This window comes from Pyxicephalus adspersus, chromosome 8 (assembly GCF_032062135.1).
Source record: "Pyxicephalus adspersus chromosome 8, UCB_Pads_2.0, whole genome shotgun sequence".
In the NCBI taxonomy this organism is placed as follows: Eukaryota; Metazoa; Chordata; class Amphibia; order Anura; family Pyxicephalidae; genus Pyxicephalus; species Pyxicephalus adspersus.
Window position 1 is genome coordinate 51,085,738 of NC_092865.1, and position 21,194 is coordinate 51,106,931.

General features: G+C 38.1%; 2 protein-coding genes across 2 annotated transcripts in view; both read right to left on the reverse strand.

Annotated features, from left to right (window-relative positions):
- Nucleotides 1-1,192: 1,192 nt before the first annotated feature.
- Nucleotides 1,193-10,716, reverse strand: LOC140337055 (collagen alpha-1(VII) chain-like). The gene is made up of 5 exons (XM_072420569.1): nucleotides 10,209-10,716; nucleotides 6,287-6,412; nucleotides 5,293-5,355; nucleotides 5,006-5,182; nucleotides 1,193-3,856 (listed from the first exon to the last, which is right to left on the reverse strand). The coding sequence occupies exons 1-5, from the start codon at nucleotides 10,324-10,326 to the stop codon at nucleotides 3,831-3,833; spliced, it is 510 nt and encodes a 169-aa protein (XP_072276670.1). The 5' UTR covers nucleotides 10,327-10,716; the 3' UTR covers nucleotides 1,193-3,830.
- Nucleotides 10,717-15,935: 5,219 nt separating this feature from the next.
- COL7A1 (collagen type VII alpha 1 chain) overlaps nucleotides 15,936-21,194 on the reverse strand; it is a gene marked incomplete in the record, with an annotated part of 99,157 nt that continues 93,898 nt past the window's right edge. Inside the window, 10 exon segments of the mRNA XM_072421206.1 lie at nucleotides 15,936-15,958; nucleotides 17,176-17,224; nucleotides 17,436-17,489; nucleotides 18,233-18,310; nucleotides 18,553-18,669; nucleotides 19,388-19,450; nucleotides 19,567-19,629; nucleotides 19,871-19,924; nucleotides 20,060-20,113; nucleotides 20,564-20,644. Of these exon segments, the coding sequence (XP_072277307.1) occupies nucleotides 15,936-15,958; nucleotides 17,176-17,224; nucleotides 17,436-17,489; nucleotides 18,233-18,310; nucleotides 18,553-18,669; nucleotides 19,388-19,450; nucleotides 19,567-19,629; nucleotides 19,871-19,924; nucleotides 20,060-20,113; nucleotides 20,564-20,644 (636 nt within the window).

Sequence of the window (21,194 nt, forward strand, 5' to 3'; positions counted from 1 at the left end):
TGGGGTCAGGAGAAGGATCCTGCCAAAGCCGTTGACCATGTCCCCTGTACAAATGCTGGGCTCAGGGAAGTGGGCGGAGCAACCCACCCACGTCACTTTCAGTGACGTCATGATGGCATAACCCCGCCCACTCTCCAATCGGCCTGGCCCCTAAGCCAAATTTTAGATCAGATTGTGGCCCCTGAGTGAAAAACTTTGCCCACCCCTGGTCTAGTGCCTTTTTGGCCTAAATATTTACATGGACTGTGATGATTGTTCACATTGTATAGTTTATATTGCATGTATTATATCATATGAACGATTTTGAATAATACATTTACACTGTTTGCCTTCAAAAACCCTTCTTTCTCTTTGTGAATATTTTCTGCATGTGAATCTAAACTATAGACATTCAGTGACTGAACCATTTCTGGGTGCCAAGTGGCTGCCAATAGGTGCCCAGGAGCAGTTTAACACACAGTTACTACCCACTAGCTTTAACTCCAACACACACAGTCTATTATATTATATAATGTGTGTGGGGGGTATATTTGAGTATTTGTGAGACCCAAAATGCTTTTTTTTGCATGCATGTGAAAAATGGTATACGGGTATTTTTCTGTTCTTGGGTCTCAGTGTCAATAATGTCTTTATTTTAGTAATTAACTTTATTAATAATAAAAAACAGGATTTATATAGGGCCAACATATTACGCAGAGCTGTACATTAAAAAGGGGTTGCAAATGACAGACAGATACAGACAGTGACACAGGAGGAGAGGAACCTGCCCCGAAGAGCTTACAATCTAAAAGGAGGGGGAAGTATCACTCAATAGGAGGGGGGATATGGAGTGGGTATAGCAGAAGTAGTGAGGGTTTAAGAGACAGAAGAAGACGGGTAGGTGAGTTTGAAAAGATGGGTTTTAAGAGCTCTTTTGAATGAGCAGAGAGTAGGAGCAAGCTGAATAGGATAAGGAATACCATTCCAGAGAGTCGGGGCAGCTCTAGAAAAGTCTTGGAGCCGTGCATGTGATGAGGTTATGAGTGAGGAAGTCATCACTAGGTCATTAGAGGAGCCGAGAGCGGCAAGGCATCTATCTCATCCCTATGCCAGGATATACTGACTCCACTTCACAAAATGTAAAGATCTTAAGATATTGATTTGGCTTACTTTAGAACAGAAAATGTGCAGAAAAAGAGACAGAAACACGCAATTTAAATAAATTCCTTTTTTATTTGTGAAAAAGTACAACGGATGAAATTTAAAATACACAAAATAAACAGATTCCCAGGAGTCTGGTATCATTACAATGTGAATCCTCAGTAATGGAAATGCTTAGGTCAACCGCACAGAGTAATACAGACGTCTCTCGGTGTGAGAAGTGAGATGGCTGGACTGGGTGTAAGAGAGAGGGATTTCTCTATGTTGGACAAGGGAAGACCCAAACTTGGCAGTGTTGTTAATAAGCAAGTTTACCCATAAGGGAGGGCAGAGGATGTCACAGCAACTTACATAGCTGCACTCCATGGTTATCAGCCATATAGGGTAGGTGTTATACTCAACACTTCAATAGAGCTTATCTCCAGACCCCCTCCATAATTACCACTCCACCTAGGTAGGAAAGGTCCATCCTGTGCAGCCACCAGGAGGAGGGTTCTGCTGGAAAAAGCTTACAATCGTTCCTTTGTTGATCGTTTTCCAAATCAAGCAATTCTGACCTAATGGCGACAGCGCTGCCTAAACTAAAAGCAATAGTGGGCGCGGATAAGACCCGTCACCCAACACATCTGGTGCATGCAGGAGTGACTGGTCTCATCCACAGGTGGTTCTAAGATCCCATTGAGTTTTATTAATATTCAAATAAGGGTTATCGGCCATATAGGTGTACTCAACACTCCTTTTAATTACCTTTTTCTCCTGCTTCCCCTTTTCGCTGTTTATCAGAGAGGACATGGATGCGACCGACCATCCAGCATATCTGGTACATACAGGAGTGACCAGTCACCTGTACAGATGGTTCTGGGATCCCACTGATATTTAGTATGGATCAAAATCTTGGTGAGCAATTTCATTCTTCTTTTAAATATAACAATTCTGCCAAGAGATCAGCTTTAAATATTCCATTCAATTGTTCTCCCTTAGAATTGGTGGTTGTATTGAATCGGGGAATCTAATATCTCATTTCCAACAGATGTACGCTGGAATTTCTAATGAATCAAGAACATAGATTACACACAATTCAGATTCTGGTGAATTGTCACTTGCAATGCAACATTGCTTTATGAATTGGTCTTGTCTATATTTTAACTGATACATCTACAGTGTGTGTGTCTGGATTTGCATGTATTTATTATTCTTGTAAATATTCTTGCATGTATTTATATCATTCTTATATATATGAAAAAATCAGCAGCAAATGGAACGAGCATGTCTGTAGAAAGTAAACATTCATTTACTAAAGTTAAGAGCAAAAAAAAAAAACAAAAAAAAACATTTAAAGCACTTTATAATAATCTGCAACTCTTACAAGCAATATGCTTGGCTGGAGGTCACAATAGCACCATAATATAGTCCCTGATATATGTTTTTTTTTATTAAGAGCAAGGCTGGCGAACATTTTTTTCTCATGTAAAGCATTATTAAGGAATATACTGTATATTTACATACAAACATGCTCAGATGGATGTCATAGGTCCTACTTATTGGTCTGAGTACCAGTTAGAAACTACAAAGTGAAATGTTTGTCAAGTGAGAATAGTTGTGTGAACAAAGCTGGTAATAATAGTGTGGTTTAGTGATGTCACTGCTTTTTGGAAAGCTGATTGGTTGCAGGTTCCGCAGGGGCTGACTTTCTGCCTGTGTTGCCCAGTGCTAAAACACAATCTCAAAATTGCAAAATTGGGGAAATTGTCATGGGGACTGACAGTGTTCTCCTATTTTTTCTTGATCAACAGGAACTCTTTATAGCAATATGTAATAGTGTGGGAGGTTCACACGGATGGAATATGAGGACTGGCTCTGTCAATGTCAGAAAAAGTGATGTATTTGGCATAGATAATGTTGGAACCTAAGCATTTGTCATGATTGTCAAGGTTACCACCAACTTGGTCTTTGAACGCTTTGAAATTAAACTTCCAACAGGCATAGGATATGTAAACTAATGCAATTTAGTAATCCATTGTTCAGTCTATGTTTTTCAGATGCAAGCTACAAATGTGCCTAAACCTGACTTGGTATCAACCTCCTGCAGTCAACTGTACAATAAAACTTCACGAAAGGCAGAAGCAGCCTTACATGGTATGACCGAAGTGCCATAAATATTCCGCTTTGCTCACTCTGGGCCTGATTTATTAAAGCTCTCCAATGCTGGAAAGGATACACTTTCATCAGTGAAGCTGGGAGATCCAGCAAACCTGGAATGGACTTCTTCAAAATGATTTGCTATTTGCTAGCAAATGTTTTCAATCCTCAACCAGATCCACTCCAGGTTTGCTGGATCACCCAGCTTTACTGGTAAAACTGAATCCTCTTCAGCCTTGGAGCTTTAATAAATCAGGCCCTGTGACCTCATCACTTGATAAACACTTCACTTTTAGCAGAATTATAGTATAAAACATAGCACCACTTCTCTGCTACTTTAAAATTCTATGCACCTTGTAGTAGCCAGTTACAGCCGCTATAATTATATTAATATTACATTTTTAAAAAATTACAAAATATTTCCCAGATGTACCAACATAGGAGCACAATTCCATTCAGTTTGGAACGTGCAAGTTGCAAGTTTTGGCAAATGTAGCAAATCTTACAAAAATATTACAATATACATTTTTTCTTATAGATCTTCTCATCTTTTAGCTTCCATTTTGCTGTGGTTTATCTGAAAATAGAAAAGAAAGAAACACTGTAAATATTCTGTCAAACAAATAAATATTCTGAGCTTGAAATGGATGTGTTTGGGTAAATTTGGGTTTGGTATCGGCACCTAGAATTTTAATATTTTTCAGGCATATATACCTTTTTTTGAAAATTGTCATTGTTAGCTGCACTCAGCCCCCTTTAAGCTGTTCATCTTAAAGCGGAACTAAATCCCGCTATACTCACCTGTCCCCAATCCATCGCAGGGCTCCGCCATCTTCTTTCTTCTTCTCTTTCTAAGTCCTCATTGCAGAAGTAATATTGCCTGTGCCTTTCTGCAATATTGTCCTGCTTGATCCAAAATTTTGGAATTTGGAATTTTAGTTCTGCTTTAGCCCTGTGGTTGTTGTATCAACCACAGTTCAACCACAATTGCAACTGTATAATTTAGGCAGTTGAAAAAGGCAGTTGAGCGTGGTTGTGGTTCAGGAAATTAATGGATAATGGAAAATTCTGTCCTCTAGCAGCAACTGCTTTCCAACTGCTTTGGGCTGTGGTTAAAGGCAGTTGTATTCAAGTCAATAGAGATGACTGCCTGTGCAAGGGTGGCCGAAATCAACATGGTGCATTTAGCAACTCTAAGATGACAATCCACTACAACCCCACTGCGACCACAGCCACCTGCAACTACATACACAAAGTGGTTCCCGAATACTTTCATTCAGCTGATTGGTTGGAAGCGCGGGTCAGCCTGCTCTACAGACCGTCTTTTTTTAACACTAAGCTGAATGCTTTACTCAGTGATGCTTGTAAAATCAGTGATCACATATTGATTTATTTGGTATTTTCCAGTATTTCTCCAATAATAGTATGTAAGAGAAAAACAAGAATGTGAACAGAGCCAGCATAAGGAATTGAATAGCAAGAAATCGGCCAAGGGAATGCTCTTGTCTCAAATGACATGATCCTGATCCTTTTCTGTTTGGCTTTTCTAAGGTTTGTTTAAATAAAATTCAATAAAGCCAACAAAAATGATATTCCATCTAGCAGGGTCAACATACTCCATAGTCTCACCCACCATTTTATTAACTCATGAGTTTCAAAACAAACATTAAAACTGTCCAACAAAGCCCCTGTAATGATATATAGGGCCCTTGTGTTGAAGACTTACCTTCTGCTTTTCCATGAACACAGTGTTGCTCACATTGCTCTTTCTCATCAAATCGATTGAGGTTTCCGCCGCACCCGCTGTACACGAACGGGCGACACTCCCTCACTAAGTGGTTATAATACCATTTCAGTGTGTACTTTTTGCATTCTCCCTCCTGCATGGGAAAACTGCATATATCTAGTAAAATAACAGACATAGTATCATTAGCCTATAGGTAAATTACAGTCACTATTAAAATGTAAAAAAACATGCTTTACATAATCAAGCTATTGTACGTTATATCCTACCCTGTGTTGATGTATCTCTCTTACTCCTTAAGCTTGCCTCTGACACTGTTGGTATGGTTGTGTCTACAAGAATAATTAAATATTGTATGAAACCCATTTGGAACATTTGGTTATACAGAGCAGAAAATGTAAAAAAATAGGTAAAAGGAAAGGAAGGTAGATGGAGGAAAGAAGAAAGGAAAGAGGGATGGATGAAGGAAGAAAGAAAGGAAAAGGTTATAGATGAGGGAAGGAAGGAAGGAAGGAAGGAGGGATAAAGGAAGAAAGCAAGTAAAGAGGGATAAATGAAAGAAGAAAGAAAGGGAAGAGTTATAGATGAAGGAAGGAATGATAGATGGTGGAAGGAAGGAAAGAAAGTGGAATAGATGGATGAAGTAAGGAAGAAAAGAAAGAGAGATAGATGATGGAAGAAAGATGAAAAAGTTATGGATGAAGGAAGTAAGAAAAAAAAAGAATGACAGATGAAGGAAAAAAGAAAAGGGGGGTAGATGAAAAAATAGGTAAAATAGATAGATGAAGGAAGGAAGAAAGGAAAGTAGAAAGGAAGGTACTAGAATATAGGAAGATAAGAGTGGGGGGAAAGTGGAGGAAGATAAGAAAAAAGATAGGAACAGATGTGATGGAAGATAAAGAAAGAAGAATGAGAAGTATAGAAGAAGAAAAAAAGACGAGTAAGAAAGTGAAAAAAAGAAAAATGCTGTAAGTAGAGGGGAGAAAGGAAAGAATGGAAGAGATGGAAGGGAAGGGTTGATAGGACAGGAAAGACATAAGAAAAAAAAAGGAACAGATGAAGTAGAAAAGGCAGGAAGCAAGACAGGAAGAAGAAAAGGTAGTAGGAAGGGAAGGAAGTGGGTACAAGGAAGAAAAGAAGGGGAAAGGAGAAAGTAAAGAGGGAGGCAAGGAATGGGGTAAGGAGAAGGAAGAGACAGCTGGAAGAAGGGTCGGAGATAGAAGATATGTGGGAGTTATTAGAGAGGGTTCATTAAATTCTGACCATCTTTCAGTATCGTGCTCTCTGTGCCATCTTCATCCATATCTTTGTAATCTTTGTAATCGTCCACTGTGTATATGTGCTCATAATCTGGGTCATTGGTGTTCACCACCACTCTAAGATCTCGTCCTGGAGGAGATAATCAGAAGAAGTGATAAGATCCATTCAACAAGAACAAAGAGAGACAGCAAAGAAAAAGTAATTAAGGACAAGAAAGACAGCAGAAAGACTTCAGGGACAGCACAGTTCAGGCAAAACACAAAAGAGAGATCACACAGAAAAATGAGGAAAGAGAGCATTTGAAGAGGTAAAGTGATCCAATATTTGATATCATAAAAAACAGCTATTTCATGCCAGAATGATAAGTAAGAAGTCCTTATAAGAAGCAAAGTACAAGTTTCATGCAGTAACACCATGGGTCAGAGTACAGTTAAAAAGAAGTTCCACCAACATTCACCTAGTGCAGAATTTGGGCAAGTCATGAAACCTTGATGGAAGTATAAGCGCAAAGATCAAGTAGCTTAGAATACATTTTATTTATAAAAGCAACAGGCCTGAGCCTAGATACACAAGCAGTGACCTCTACAGTGCTCCACATATTATAATCGGCAGTTACCCATAAACAACAACCAGCATCTCACCCAGCAATGACAAACAAACATGGGAGAGGCCCACAGACAACACCAACCATAGAGCAATGAGTTATATTCAGCAGCATCCTATAAAAATTCACCATAGACGTAAGTGATACCCAACAGCTTTCTGTGCTTTTTTTAACCAGCAGTTAATACCCACCCAGAAGTGACCCATGACCATTGCCTGTCACCACATGTTTTTTGCAGTATCAAGATATATCCAAGGGTAGTAAGAAAACTTAAGCTGCAATAACACAGATTTCTTTGAAATAAACATAGAGCATAGACTAAGATAGAAATACAGAGACATCGGTGTTGGTTTTGTAGTGAAGTAGTGAAATGTAGACTCCAACTTATTTATTTGCACAAAGGTAGGCCTTACAAAAGCAAGCAACATTATTAGAGACGTCAAAGCAGCTCATACTGAAAGCACAGGTCTTTGATAAAGGTTGAAACAAACAACATAACAAGACAATAATGCTTGGGCAAAAACAATGATGCCATGGCTTTTCTCAGAGGAAGGCTACCCAAGGCCAATATTTCAGCTATGTGTGGATGCAGGTGAGATGAACAACCCAATGGAGTCTGCATTGGCAACACATCCCAATCAGTGTTTTCTGCCAAAGAGTTAAAAACTTATTGAGTTGTTAAACCTGGCTGCATATGCCTAAAACTGAAATATCTTTTGGATGCGCTCCCAGAAAAAGGTTAGAACACACTTGAAAACACTAAACAGTAAGCATGATAAAGGTTCACAAATACTGCAGAAGCAAAGCATACACTAGGTAAGGCACAGAATAGAATTAATCCTGCATGCCTATAGACAATTATATATTCAGGCTTCTCTGCTTTGATTATAACTTTGACTTATGTGCATTCCTGTAACATTAGGACAATGTTGAGTGCCTTCCTTGCTTGTTCTCTAATTATCTTAAAAGGTTTTAAACGTTACAGTGAACCAAGTGATAGTAATGAACACAACGGGCCTGATTTATTGAAGCTCTCCAAGGCTGGAGAAGATAGACCATCATGGGAGAACCTGGGTGGTCCAGCAATCCTGGATTTATTTCTTAAAAATCATTTGCTATTAGACAGCAATTGTTTACAATCCTGTACTAGATCCATTTAAGGTGTGCTGGATTACTCAGTTTTTCCCATGAAAATATATCTTCTCCAGTCTTGGAAAACTTTATAAAACCAGGCCCAATGTTAGAAATGAACCAGTGTGGAATGGATTGCACATAGATGAAAAATCTTATTTTCAAATGGTTACCTAACCTTTCTACAGACTGCATACACCTAAAAATACATCTTCTGAAAGTGCAAGTTGTCCTTGTCCAAAGGTGGACATTTAACACATAGCTGTGTGAGTGGTTCATTTATCAGCATCATAAAGACAATAGACAAGAGACAACTTTCACCTTTATAAGACATCAGCTTGGTTAAAAATGAGAAATAGCAAGTGGTGGAACTCTCTAACGTTGTTATAGGAAAGCATTGACCTTTGTTGGCCCTCTTGTTGCCAAGCTGGAGTGAGACAATACAAAGACTTGAAATAAAGCACATGGAAGCACAATGAAATTCACCATAGGCAGACCCAGCAACCAGCAATTTGCAATAAAAATGGACTACTAAGTCAGAGCAGTTAAAAGGTTGACCTATAGATTACAGTATTTTCCCTAGAAATGGTTTAAAGCTGGATGGGAAAAAGCTGTAGGCGGGTGGTGGTCCCTGTATTGTGACTCATCTTTAAATAACCACCCAAGAACAGCTAAGTGGTTATTGAAAAGTGCTGCCAGGCTAAAAAGATGTGGGGAGAAGATCGCAGATTAGCATGGAACCATGAGTTATCAGGATTCCATAACAACTAAGTGACATGAAAAGCACGTAATCGAAAGGGCCACGAATTGGCTCTTTTAGAAATTTTGGAAGTTCAACCCTACTTTTCAGACAAAGTGCTGTTTAAATACAATACCTTTCTAGCTATCTGCCTATTTTGTTCTTTATTAAAAAATAAATAATTATTTTTTAAAAAGGTAGAAGACTGGGAGGAACAACAGAAAGTTGAGCCAATTACAACTTAAAGAAATTAAAAAGATTTGTACCCAATGACTAGATCTAACTGCAAAAACTAGGCATTAGTCCCAGCAGGAATTTGTTGGTTTGTTGGCTACATGGCTCCTGGGATTGATCTAATTCTTTTTGATGAACCAACAATCCATAAGCACTACCTTCATATGAGTAACCCAACAGTATCTACATAGTATCTAAAGTGTGTTGCCTACATTTTTCAATCACACTGAATATGGAAAGCTTTATTATATTTTTTATGAGCAATACACTTAGACACTTGGTGCATTGAGGTTATTGTTTTTTTTTAATTAAGCCTATTTTTATTTGCAAGTTGTAATTGAGTGCATAAAGTTTACTGCTCAGACTTATCTATTGCACATATAAGGTGCTAAAGGGAGGGCTGGCAAATAGGATTATTGGAAGGTTAGCAATAACAGTCCCAATGTGAGAAATTTTTAAAGACTGAATTCTAGAAAATCAGTAAAATACACAAAGGAAATGTTAAATGCCAACCAGACCTAGGATCTACATAGTATGTCATGCAACACGACCCTTTCAACAGCTATGGCCGCTGCAAAACAAATGACACGTATAAATGCCCCTGCAGGACTCATCATAATAACAGGTGAATCCATTTGCAGGAAAGTTACCCCCTTCCTTATTGCTTCAATGGAAGGGACAGAGTCACAAATTATTATGGAAATATCTAGATCAGAGTTTCTCAACCAGGGTTCCTCCAGCAATAAGCAATTTGTGCTTCTCAGGTCAGTTTAGGTGACACCAAAAATCTTTTCGAATATCTTTAAAGATGGCATTCTTTCCAATGGCCAGCCATGTAAAATGGATTGCTCCTACTGACTACCATGTTAATATACTGTGAGGTGTGAAGTAGTTATAACAGGAATTCCCTGAAGACCTGAAAGTTTTGTTTAAATGGTTCACCCTTTAATAAAAGGTTGAGAAATACTGATCTAGTTCAATGAAGTCTGCATAAGCTTTAACCTATCTGCACTGGCATTGAATTTAGTTGCCAACCCTTCCTTTGGTAGACTTTAGCCCTTTATCTTAGCCAAGCATGTAAAAATTGCAAAGCAGCGCAGACATTAAAGCAGAAAGCGGACTGGTATGATTGCATGTGGCTGACTGTACAGAAACAGAGATTTTGGTGTGGACAGTCGATGTGTCTAGATATTCTGCTGCTAGGAGATCCAACTCACCCTCATCTTCATCAATGTGAGTGAACTTAATAGCTGGGACTGGGACTAGACGTGTGCTAGGCGAATTTGATGGGGGAGATGGGTTGTCATTAAAGAAACCTGAGAGGTATAAGGACATAAGAAATTCAGATGGAAGTGTTAGAAAATGTCCATGATCGAGAACTTCAGTGAAAGATATTCTATTCTCTGCAGCCTTGTTTGGTCTTTGGTTTGTTTAAAAGCAGAATGGGTTCACAACTTCAATAAACATTGACTTGCAGCCAGTAGGTAAGTTCCACTATTGTCCATGTCAATGTTTGCTGCAGCCAGTGAAAAAGAAATGTCTAACTACAACCAGAACATTTGATTTTAATGTGGGCGGAGTGGAAGAGTAAGGACCTTTGTGAACTTTTTATTGCTACTTTTTTCTTCTTACTTCTTGGATATTATCCCAAGCAGGAACACTCTACTATTTTCCTATGTAAATACCAAAATCTTAGAGCAGTGTTTCTCAACCAGGGTTCCTCCGGAGGTTGCTAGGGGTTCCTTAAGCAATGAGCAATTTGTGCCCCCCAGGTCAATTTTAATGACACTAATGATCTTTTTGGCTGTAAAGGTGACATTATTCCCAATAGCCAGCAATGTAAGAGGCATTCTTCCCACTTACCACCATGCTAATATACTGTGATCTATTGTGAGCAAATATAGCAGGGGTTCCCTCATGGTAAAAGGTTTAAAAAAATTAAAAACAGAATAGACATATCATTATCTAACTTCTAAGTTACAACCTCAATGTGTCTGGCAAGTAGAAAAAATGTCTATATAGTAAACTAAGAGATTATTCCCATTCGGGCTAACATTCAAGAAATTAAATATGGAAAAAAGTTTTGCAATAAAAAGTTGTCAAAGGTAATTTAAGGTATTTATATTGTAGAATTTAGGATGTGGCTATTGGCACTGCCTCTGTCCATTAGTCTTCTGTAAATCCTCTTTTACTATAACTCTGGCAGGTGTCAGAGGGGAAGTAAGAGGATATTCCCCCCAATGGAGACACATTTTCTTGTATTAGAGGATGAGGACTTAGAACCACTGCTAGGAGTCAGTAGAAAAAAAGAGAACTGGATCTTTCACAAATGATAAGAATTACTTGAATACAGGATGTCTAGGTCCTCTATATATATATATTAGTAGAAGAATAAGGATGGGGGTTCCAATTTGGAAGCTTAAACTGGGATTATATTCAATGCAATCTTCTAGAAAAAAGTCAATATATTTCTGGGGGTTCATCAGTGCAGTACTAATTAACTCAGAAAGTACTACCGGTAATTAACTGATGAAAGACAATTTAGTCATCATAGGGTTTGGTCATTTGGTCAAACTTTGGTCATTACAATGTATCTGCTTCCAGCTTTAGGCTATGTACACAAGGTAGATGACTGTTGCCTGAGACTAACAATCCTGATTATTTCAAGAAAAATTCTAGCATGTGTACAGCTGTCCCTGAAGTCATTACTGATCCATCCTTGCTGACCAATGGACCACCAAGTGGGGACGACCCTTTCTACGAGGAAGAGTTCAGAGCAAAAGAGTTTTGTTCATCCTTCCTCCTACAAAAGAGTTTTGTTCATCCTTCCTCCTCCAACAGAACAGCACTTCATTCTCCTGGCACTGGAAATGTCACAGAAGTTTCCAGATCCAGAAATCCAATGTGTCTACATAGCCCTAGCTTGGCAAGGTTCAAGAGCTGTCTGTCTGAGCCCCTTTCTTTGTTGTGCAGGTAATAGACAGAGGTGTAAGATTATAAAAAATATTCTAATCAATTGCAGAGGCAGCATCTAAAACATGACATAAATTCTACCCAGTTCCAAAAAAATTGTTTTGGCTGAAGTTGGACTTTGATGTGATAAAATTTAGAGAAGTAACAAATGGCCAACTATAGGTCAGGAAATTTAGGAACCTTGTGGAAGCTCACAACAATCAACAATAAAAAATACAATTAAAACCAGAACATGTTTCACTGGAGTTCTCATTTAAACAGCCTCAAGAAATGACTACATGCATTATCACATGCTATTTAGAATCAGAATCAGTAAAAATTGATCAAGTTTGGCTGAACATATGAAATGCATGAAATGACACAAAGTACAGGAATACAGAAATTCTTTACATGCATTATTGGTATGATATGATATGATATGTACATAATACAAGATCAGCAATATCTGCCTAAACATATGAAATGATACACAGTACAAGAACACAGAAATTCTTTGCATGCAATAAATATTGATAGCTCCCGTACAATGGATATCAGCATTAGAACACTCTCTGGTTAGTGTCGGCAGGCCTTAGACAGCAACAAATACTGTAAGCTGCAACACATACAGTACACATCACTAAATATCTTTCATAAATGAATTGTTGAATATTTGAAAATGAATATTTCCTTTGTATAGCATTTCATGAGGAATCTTCTAGGTTCATATGTTTGCAATGGCAGTGATTGATTCTGCCCTGGCATTTATGTGAGTGTGTGATTGTGTTATTATATGTGAGTGTGTTAATATATTATATATTTCAAAGCCCTGAAGAAGGTAAGTCTTACACCCGAAACGCGTTTTAAATTTTAATAAAAACACGAAATGCCCTTCTTTCAATCCATCTGGCCTAATAAAACAGTTCAAGAAGCCAAATTAGTTTTGGAGACCTTTTCTTTTGTAATTTTTATATCAAAATTAAGCATAAAGATTTAGATGATGTCCGACTGTAACACGTGACTGCAGACCTTCTAATTACTTGGACAGCTGCTCTTAGCTTAAACCACAATATATGTTCAGTATAGCTAATTATTATTTTGTATTTGGCTATGTCTTTGCTGGCAGCAAACATTTTGCTTATATGAAGAATGTAAGGTTAGGGTTCTCAATAAAGCTACTTTCAGACGGGTGGTGAGATCAGATGTTCCCAGGATGGATCTCAGAGGTTGGCACTTTGACAGCCGCTCATCTACCCCATCCACTGCAATAGGTCTTTATGAACCAACATTTGAACATTTGACAACGGGCAGTACTCAGCAGCTCACTCATTGCCCCCATTTATTCCCAATAGGTGGTTGCAGGTGAGACATTACATGTAGCGCCTTAAACACAGACAAAACCCATTTTAGAGCCTTTTTCTTTAGTCAGCGCCTTTGCAGTGCTAGGTACTAGGTTCGAATCCCAGCCAGGACACTATCTACATGGAGTTTGCAGGTTCTCCCCATGTTTATGTGGGTTTCCTCCAGGCGCTCCGATTTCCTCACAGATTTCATAAACAATTAAAAAATATTAACAATTAAAAAAATATATAAAAATTAACCTTAGACTGTATTCAAAGACAAATGACTATGGTACTGGCATTAGATTGTGAGCCCCTTTGAGGGACAGCTAGTGACATGACTATGGACTTTGTACACTGCTGTGTAATATGAAGCAAATAAACCCTGATATTTTTCCTAGTGAAAGATAGATCAGCCATTATTGCAACACTATAACAGATCAATGATTTGCAACAAAGTATACAAACACAAATTATTTACATAAAACGTGCTTGCTTGCATCTAAACATGAAACATGTTGCATCTACACATACAAACACACATGCACAGAGTGGCACATGATGTCAGGGAGAGTGCAAAGAATTACATTACACCATACATACTGGAATAAGAGTGTGGTAGATGGACAAACACGGATCACAAAAAGCCATCAGTGCATACACAGAGAACAAAACACAGCAATCTGGAATGGTTAGTGGCGGCCAATGTGGACAGCTGTTGATCATTCCCACACAAGATGAGAAAGTGAAATTATGACTTTCAATTTCAATTTTTTCCAGATCTATTGTAAACAACCAGCAGGTGTTTCTGAGTTGTTTATTGTGTTTTATAAGGATATTGAATAATTAATACATTTGCATTAATATAATTCAGGGAGGTCAAGAGTGAATAATTTTAAAGCTCTTTGTTTTCTGAATATGTAAATAGTTTAATGTCTATAGTGTGGGCAGTTTCGGTAAACAAAAGCCCATAGGAACACAGGCTGTTAGGAAATTCAAAAAGTACTGCAACCCACAGAAACCACATTAATTTACCCCCATTCCCTCGCAGCTCTATTCACTACTGGCTGCAAGGGTTGAGTTATTCCTAGTGGGAGCTTCAACAGGGCTAAAGACTCTCTTGTCATCCCAATGTGCCAGTCTCAGGCTCTATAACACACTGGGATAGGTTGGTGAATTACATGATCCCTCATATTTGGAGGTGATAGCCATTTCCTAGAGAGGGAGCAGAGGAATGGTGATTATAATGAACAAGAAGCCAACTGTAAAGATAAATTGTTGCACCCTATATGAGCAAAGCCTAAGTCCTCTTTGAAAGTAACCTGTACCAAGAGAAATATGGAAGCTGCCATTGCTACCTTCTCTAGCTTTAACCAATTTGGCCACTATGCTGAAACAAACATGCAATTTAGATAGAATGAAGTCAGAACTCTGCATATTTGTTCCAAATCATGGCTCAGGAAGTACCAAGATTCATAGATCATCGTGAAAGCCAACCAACTAGTAATTTTGGAAGGTAAACTCTTCAACATTGGCAGCTGCCAATTTCATGTACTTTCATTTACACAAGTGAATGAAGACTTCGGATTGGCCTCTTTGGCTTACCACTCTGTGCTCTTTATGCTTAGCCTTCCTGAATTTCCATTTATTCCAAATCCTTAAATATATTTTAAACTGTGAATTGAAAAGGTGACAAACCTCATTCCTAGGAGATCTGGTTGTACCACATTCTTAAGCAGGACAAGGCTTCAACATGGCTGAACCCATTACACAAATGTGGCATAACATATTTAGCATTCCTACTGCTCTGTTTTATTATTGTAATTACTGTAGACCAGGGGTGGCAATCTCAAATACACAGAGGGCCAAAATTGAAAACATAGACAAAGACGAGGACCAACCTTGAAAGATATTGAAAAATTTGAGGAAATGTTTCCTTTTCATTAGATATAACTCCTTTTCATTTGAAAACAAAGAGGTTTTGCTTCACACTCAATCTGGAACAAGCCTTTTTTTAATTTTATTTAAAAAAAAATCTTATGCCTCTTTTTCTATTTGTAGCCTTCTGAGTTAAATTTCAGTGGTAACCTTTTTGCACAGGCTAACAAAATTAAAAATGCCAATAATCTTCTATGAAAATCCAACCATTCAAGTCCATGCCTTGGAGTAGCAAGGAAAAGTACAGCTGAGGGCGAGTGCTGGAAATGCCAGACGCGGCCAATGCGGAACTAAATCTTATGAGTGGCCCGCCGCTGAAACTCCCTGTTCATTGAAATAGCAATACTACTAAAATTCCTGGCATTATTTGTGTATTTAAAACAGTCCAATGCGGGGCCACGCATAGGCAGAGAGCCCGCTGGTCTACAGATGCAAGTGATGCCGGGAATTGTAGTAGCGGTGCTATTTCAATGCAGCGGCAGGCCAGCTGCAGTTCATATTTAGAATTCCTTTGGGGGCAAAAAAAAAAAGGACGTTAAGGGAAAATTCGGCCCCTGGGCCAGAGTTTGACACCCCTGGTGTGGATATTTAATTATTGTAAGACTTGTGATACCTGTGATACAGTGTTGATGGGAACATTTACACACACACACACACACACACACACACACACACACACACACACACAATCTCTCTCTTTTTACCAGTCTGTATTCAAGAGAACTGACCTCCACAAGCTGAAAAAGAAAAAAGATAAAACAATTATTAGACCATATACATATAAAGCAATGTGATTGAATAAGGTTTAGATCCTGCAATTAAATTCTGTAAAAAAATCTCAGAGTGGCAAAATAAATACAGCATTAAAAAAATGAATGACTCCTCCATGGAATAGGAATAGATATCCTTGTATTCTGTTTTTAATTTAAATGTAATAAAAGTAAATGTAAAGGTGATTTTTAAATTGAGTAGAAAATGGTTAAAGAACCAAATGGTTTGTAAACAAATATTGGTTAAAAATACTTCCCAAATGAATCAGGGGCAGTATCTAAAAATGCTAAAAAATTTAAACATTAAACATTTGTCAAATGTTTTTTTCCATAGGACCCAAAGTGTATAATATATCCCTTTCCTGACCCATGGCCCCACCAGCAACATAGCTTTCAGGAATATTTTTGTGAAGTTCTGAGTTTGCATGCAACATTATGCATTTTAATCATATGATGAGTTTAAATATTTAAATATATATATATTCTTTATTTTCAGTGATGCAATAAGTGATTTTGTCCCAGGTCACATGACTACTTTGCTTTTTTTATGATCTGAACAGCTTGGCCAGGTCCAGGTAGGACCAATATGCCCCACCATGAATTGCAATGACAGGAGGAAAATCCACTGTCAAATAAACATTTTCCCACTCCATCGGGCAGTGCTCCTGGTGACATAGGCAAGTGGGGACCTAATGGGGCAGAATAAGCCACTGAAATAGCTATTATTATTATATGATCTGGCACATGAGCACAAGAGGCGGCAATGATGTGGTAGAGGGTAAATCAGTCCACTTATCATTGTCATGGCTAACAAGCAAGAGCAAGTTTTTTTTGTGTCCCATTTTTGTATACCACCAGTGCCCATGGTTATTGGAAACACACCAGCATAGATGTACAATATTCTGTGCATTGCTCCATTAAGGTGTGCTGGGTTGTGATTCAGAATGAATAGGAGCAGTGCAAACCAATGCTTGTTACAAGTGTTACTGAGCGGTGCAATGTTGCATGTGGTACAGCACCACACAGACATAAATCTGGCCTTATTGTGAAGCTGGACTATTTAAACTGATCATATGATTCAAATGCCTAATCAAAAATGAACAATATACTGTATAATGACTATGGTACAAGTTTTTTGCAATTTTTAAAAATACAGTTTTCAGTATCTTGACCATGAAACTTACCACAATGCTCGCTCATCTCCTGTCTAACATAACTTCGGATTTCTGATTCCTGGTGACAGAAAGAAGACAAATAACAAATCACTAGGATATGTATTAATGCTGACACGGTAACAGAGGACAAGGCACCTAGTAAACCCGGTAAGGGCCAGCACAAGGCACAATAAGCCCTTTTCGGGGGCCACTATTGGATATGATGAACAAATGTATGACATTTCAATCTTGTCTAATACAAATTAGATTCCAGGTATAGAAAAACTCACTGTCATTCCCGGAGTTCCTTTATCTCCTTTAACTCCATCTGGTCCAATAAGACCCTAAATATAGTAATGAAACACATGTTATACTACAGTAACACTTACAACGACATTGAATCAATTGTGCAATATGATAAAGCATAAACTATGTTGACTGAAGAGCTATAGGTTTTACTTAGTAGGAGCATGTTGGACCTCTTCATAGAGATCACTGCTTTAACAAATATTATTTTTTGTAGCATGCTGGCAGGGGATTGGCTTTGCTTCTCAGGCTGTGACTGCTTTCCAAAGAACATAAATGTAAGCACACTTTTTCTTTTGACAAGAAGAAAATAGGGAATATATCCAATAAAGTTAAATTGAAAATTCAATATTCTAACTGCACTGCTAAAATAAAAGTACATATAAAGTACAAAACAATAAGTATAAAGCCATATCATACACTCGTACGAGGAGGCAGCTATTTAAAGATGAAAGGAGCATTGCATTATTCACAATTATACAGCATCGCACAGATTCCTTTGTAAATTCTGTGTGCCAAGTTGATACCTAAATTAAAAAATAAAAGAGGGGAAAATTTACTGAAGGCACGAAGAGTGTGCATAGCTAAGAAGCATTTAAGACTAAATATGGAGCCTACAATAACTAGTAATGGACAACATCTGCACAGCAAACATGTGCAGAAGTGATGTTCAGTACCTCGATTTAGTACAATTTTGGGAATTTCAGAATAAAAATGTAGAAGCTAAACAAGTACTGTATGTAGGTTTGTCTGATAGAAACAATAAAAAGCGCAGCTATACCTGATCACCCCGCTCTCCTGGGACTCCTGGAATTCCACGTGGACCCATAATTGCCTCTCCAGGAGGGCCTCTGTCACCCTAAGAAATCAGGCCATGAAAACAAATAAAACATAGTGGTATTATGTGATAAAATATATTAGGACAGCACAAGTGTAATGTTAAAACAATAGCTCCAAACTTGCACATTTAAAACAATATTCAGACATCAGCATTCATCAGCATTTTGGGTACATCTCTGATTTATTCCTTTTTAGAGGCACAAAAGTTAATTTAAGGAATAAAAAATATTCTACAAATAATGAAATCAAATAATAACTCACCTTCTGTCCTTGAAGACCTTCAGGGCCTTTTGGACCACCAGGTCCTGGAGGTCCAGGAGGGCCTGGAGTACCATCGACCCCTCTTGTACCAGGTGAACCAATTGGCCCTACAGGACCCTACAGGAAACAGTTACATAGAACAGTTATGAATAATGTTGCTATTATGATACAAATATAGTCAAAAGCATCCAGACACCCATCTGTCATTATAAAATATGGACTATTACTATGAAGCTGTTTTTTCTATGTGCAATAGGAGCTTCTACTCCTCTTGGAAGATTTTACACAAGATTCAAAATTATTGTTGGTGGAATTTGCTCCATTTAGCAATGGAGGTTGGTAAATGATTGGTGACGTTGGACTTGATATTTGGTGACCAGGCTTGGTTTTTGGTCAGTGTTCCAGTACATGCTTGAACATCCATTGAGTTGCGGTTAGGGACCCATCAAGCTACACTTCCAAGCCAGAAAACTGCCAAGGCAGACTTGGAAAGGTTTTCATTAAAGACCTTTTGCTAGTGACTATGCTTTTTACTATGACAGATTTGTTGCTGAAGTCTACATGCCTGTAATGTGACATATCGTACATGTGTCCATATTACTCATTTTACGAATAATATTAAACAGTATTTATATAGCGCCAACATATTACGCAGTGCTGTACAATAAATAAAGGTTGCAAATGACAGAAAGATACAGACAGTGACACATGAGAAGGAGAAGTCCCTGCCCTGAAGAGCTTACAATCTAGGAGGGGTGTTTATACAATTATGTATCATTGCATATACAATTTATGACCCCATACCTGTCAATATATTAATTATATAAATGCTTACCCTCTCTCCTTTCTCTCCTTGGTCACCTTTATTACCCTGTAGCCCTTCCAAGCCTCTATCACCCTGCAAGAAGAATCCACAAACAAATTGTTAACAATTCAAACTGCACATAACATTCAACAAATGCCATCACCTTGCCTACTCAACGAACCAAAGATTTACCAAATCTTTTGCATTACCTTGGCACCAACAAGTCCTTCTTTTCCAGGTAGGCCAGACTGTCCCGGGATTCCAGGTTCTCCCTATAGATAGTTGTAAGGTATTATGATGTATAGATAAAAGACAAATAGAGGCTATTACTTGGCATCTATTTTGTCCATCAATCAAAGAAGAACAAATGTGAAAAATGTAAAAGAAATATGTGATACAAACTTCAGTCAGTTCAGAAACTTTCATCGGAATAAAAACTTTGGAGTGTAAGCTCTCCAAAGACTCCTAGACCCAAAAGACTAAAGAATTATAAATAATAGGAACACTACTTACCGTGTCTCCCTTCCTTCCTGGAAGCCCATTGCGGCCTGGAATACCCATGTCACCCTGAAATGAATGGTCTTTATTAAAAATAAAGCACTCAGATGTATATTTATACTGGGAATTAAAACTGAATACATTTTACCAAACTAATTCAATTTTGGGTAATAAACCTAGTTCCCTGTTAGGGTACCATATTACCTTGTCTCCCTTCTCTCCATCCTGGCCACAAGCTCCCTTCACACCACGGTCTCCCTGAAAGATGAAACAGTAAAAAGGGACAGGAAAAGCATTTTCTTTTGTATATGTTTCTTATCAGTTATCAGTTCATAAAATCGATATTACAGTTTCCAGTGGAAGCTGGGGCTATAAACCAATGGGCAGTCTGTTGGTGAGATCTCAACACAGAGTTCCGGGCCTTGCACCCATCCATTAAAAAAGGCTCCCAACGTTCACTGATAGGTATTTCATTTATTTTGTATTTTAAAACAATGTAAAAGGAGGAACTGGAGCACACAAAGGCCAGAGAGGAAACCTACTTTATGAAGGCGGTCAGTCTTAAACTCTTAAGCAAAAACCTAAAATCAGTCCACCATTTCCAAATATAGCTAAAGTAACAGCTTTGGATCGACTGATCTTTTAAAGAGTGGGAATACAATTTAGGATCCAAATGATTCTACCATACACCTTGCATATGTTCCTTACCTTTGGTCCTCTTAGTCCATTTAGACCACCATCTCCTTTATCTCCACGTAGTCCAGGGAGGCCATCTCTACCTGGCTTACCCTTAAGAGAAAAAACAAGTATTATAAAGCAACATAAACAGCTCAGTCATAGGTATTCAATTGCTTATTTAGAGTCATTTAAATTCACAAAGATTCTGCATGAAGTTTGGGCATTTCACTCACATTTGTTCTTAGGTAGATTATTCACATGCAGGTAATAGAGATGAAACAGACTGGGTGTGGGGACACCTGCTTTACGTTTGCATTATTAGTACCCAGCTAGGGACAGACACCATGTGTGCAGTTAGCAAAGCTGCACAAATGACTTTTAGAGCTCTGGGGCAAAGTTATGCTAGATGTGGAACAGACACAACCAATTACCTTTCCTACTGTTACATTAACCATGAACTGCTTTCTGGAGGCAATTTTCATGATACCCTAATCATGCTACTAAATTTTGACCAAATGGTATTGCAAGAACCTCTGTCAGCCCCTTCCTGGCCACCACTAAGATATGCAGAATATATCTGACGTTTCTTCTTTGCACCATCTGGCTTGGACAAGCAGGATGTGTTTAATGGATAACCCCAGTTACATAATATAACCCATGG

What these genes read in the sequence shown, in the direction of transcription:
- LOC140337055 (XM_072420569.1), bottom strand. Translation starts at nt 10,326, where the DNA reads ATGTCCTTATACCTCTCAGGTTTCTTTAATGACAACCCATCTCCCCCA. An exon ending in GAGCACGATACTGAAAGATG is followed by an intron (nt 5,356 to 6,286) that starts GTCAGAATTTAA and finishes TTATTCTTGTAG; the next exon opens with ACACAACCATACCAACAGTG. An exon ending in TGTTCATGGAAAAGCAGAAG is followed by an intron (nt 3,857 to 5,005) that starts GTAAGTCTTCAA and finishes TTCTATTTTCAG; the next exon opens with ATAAACCACAGCAAAATGGA.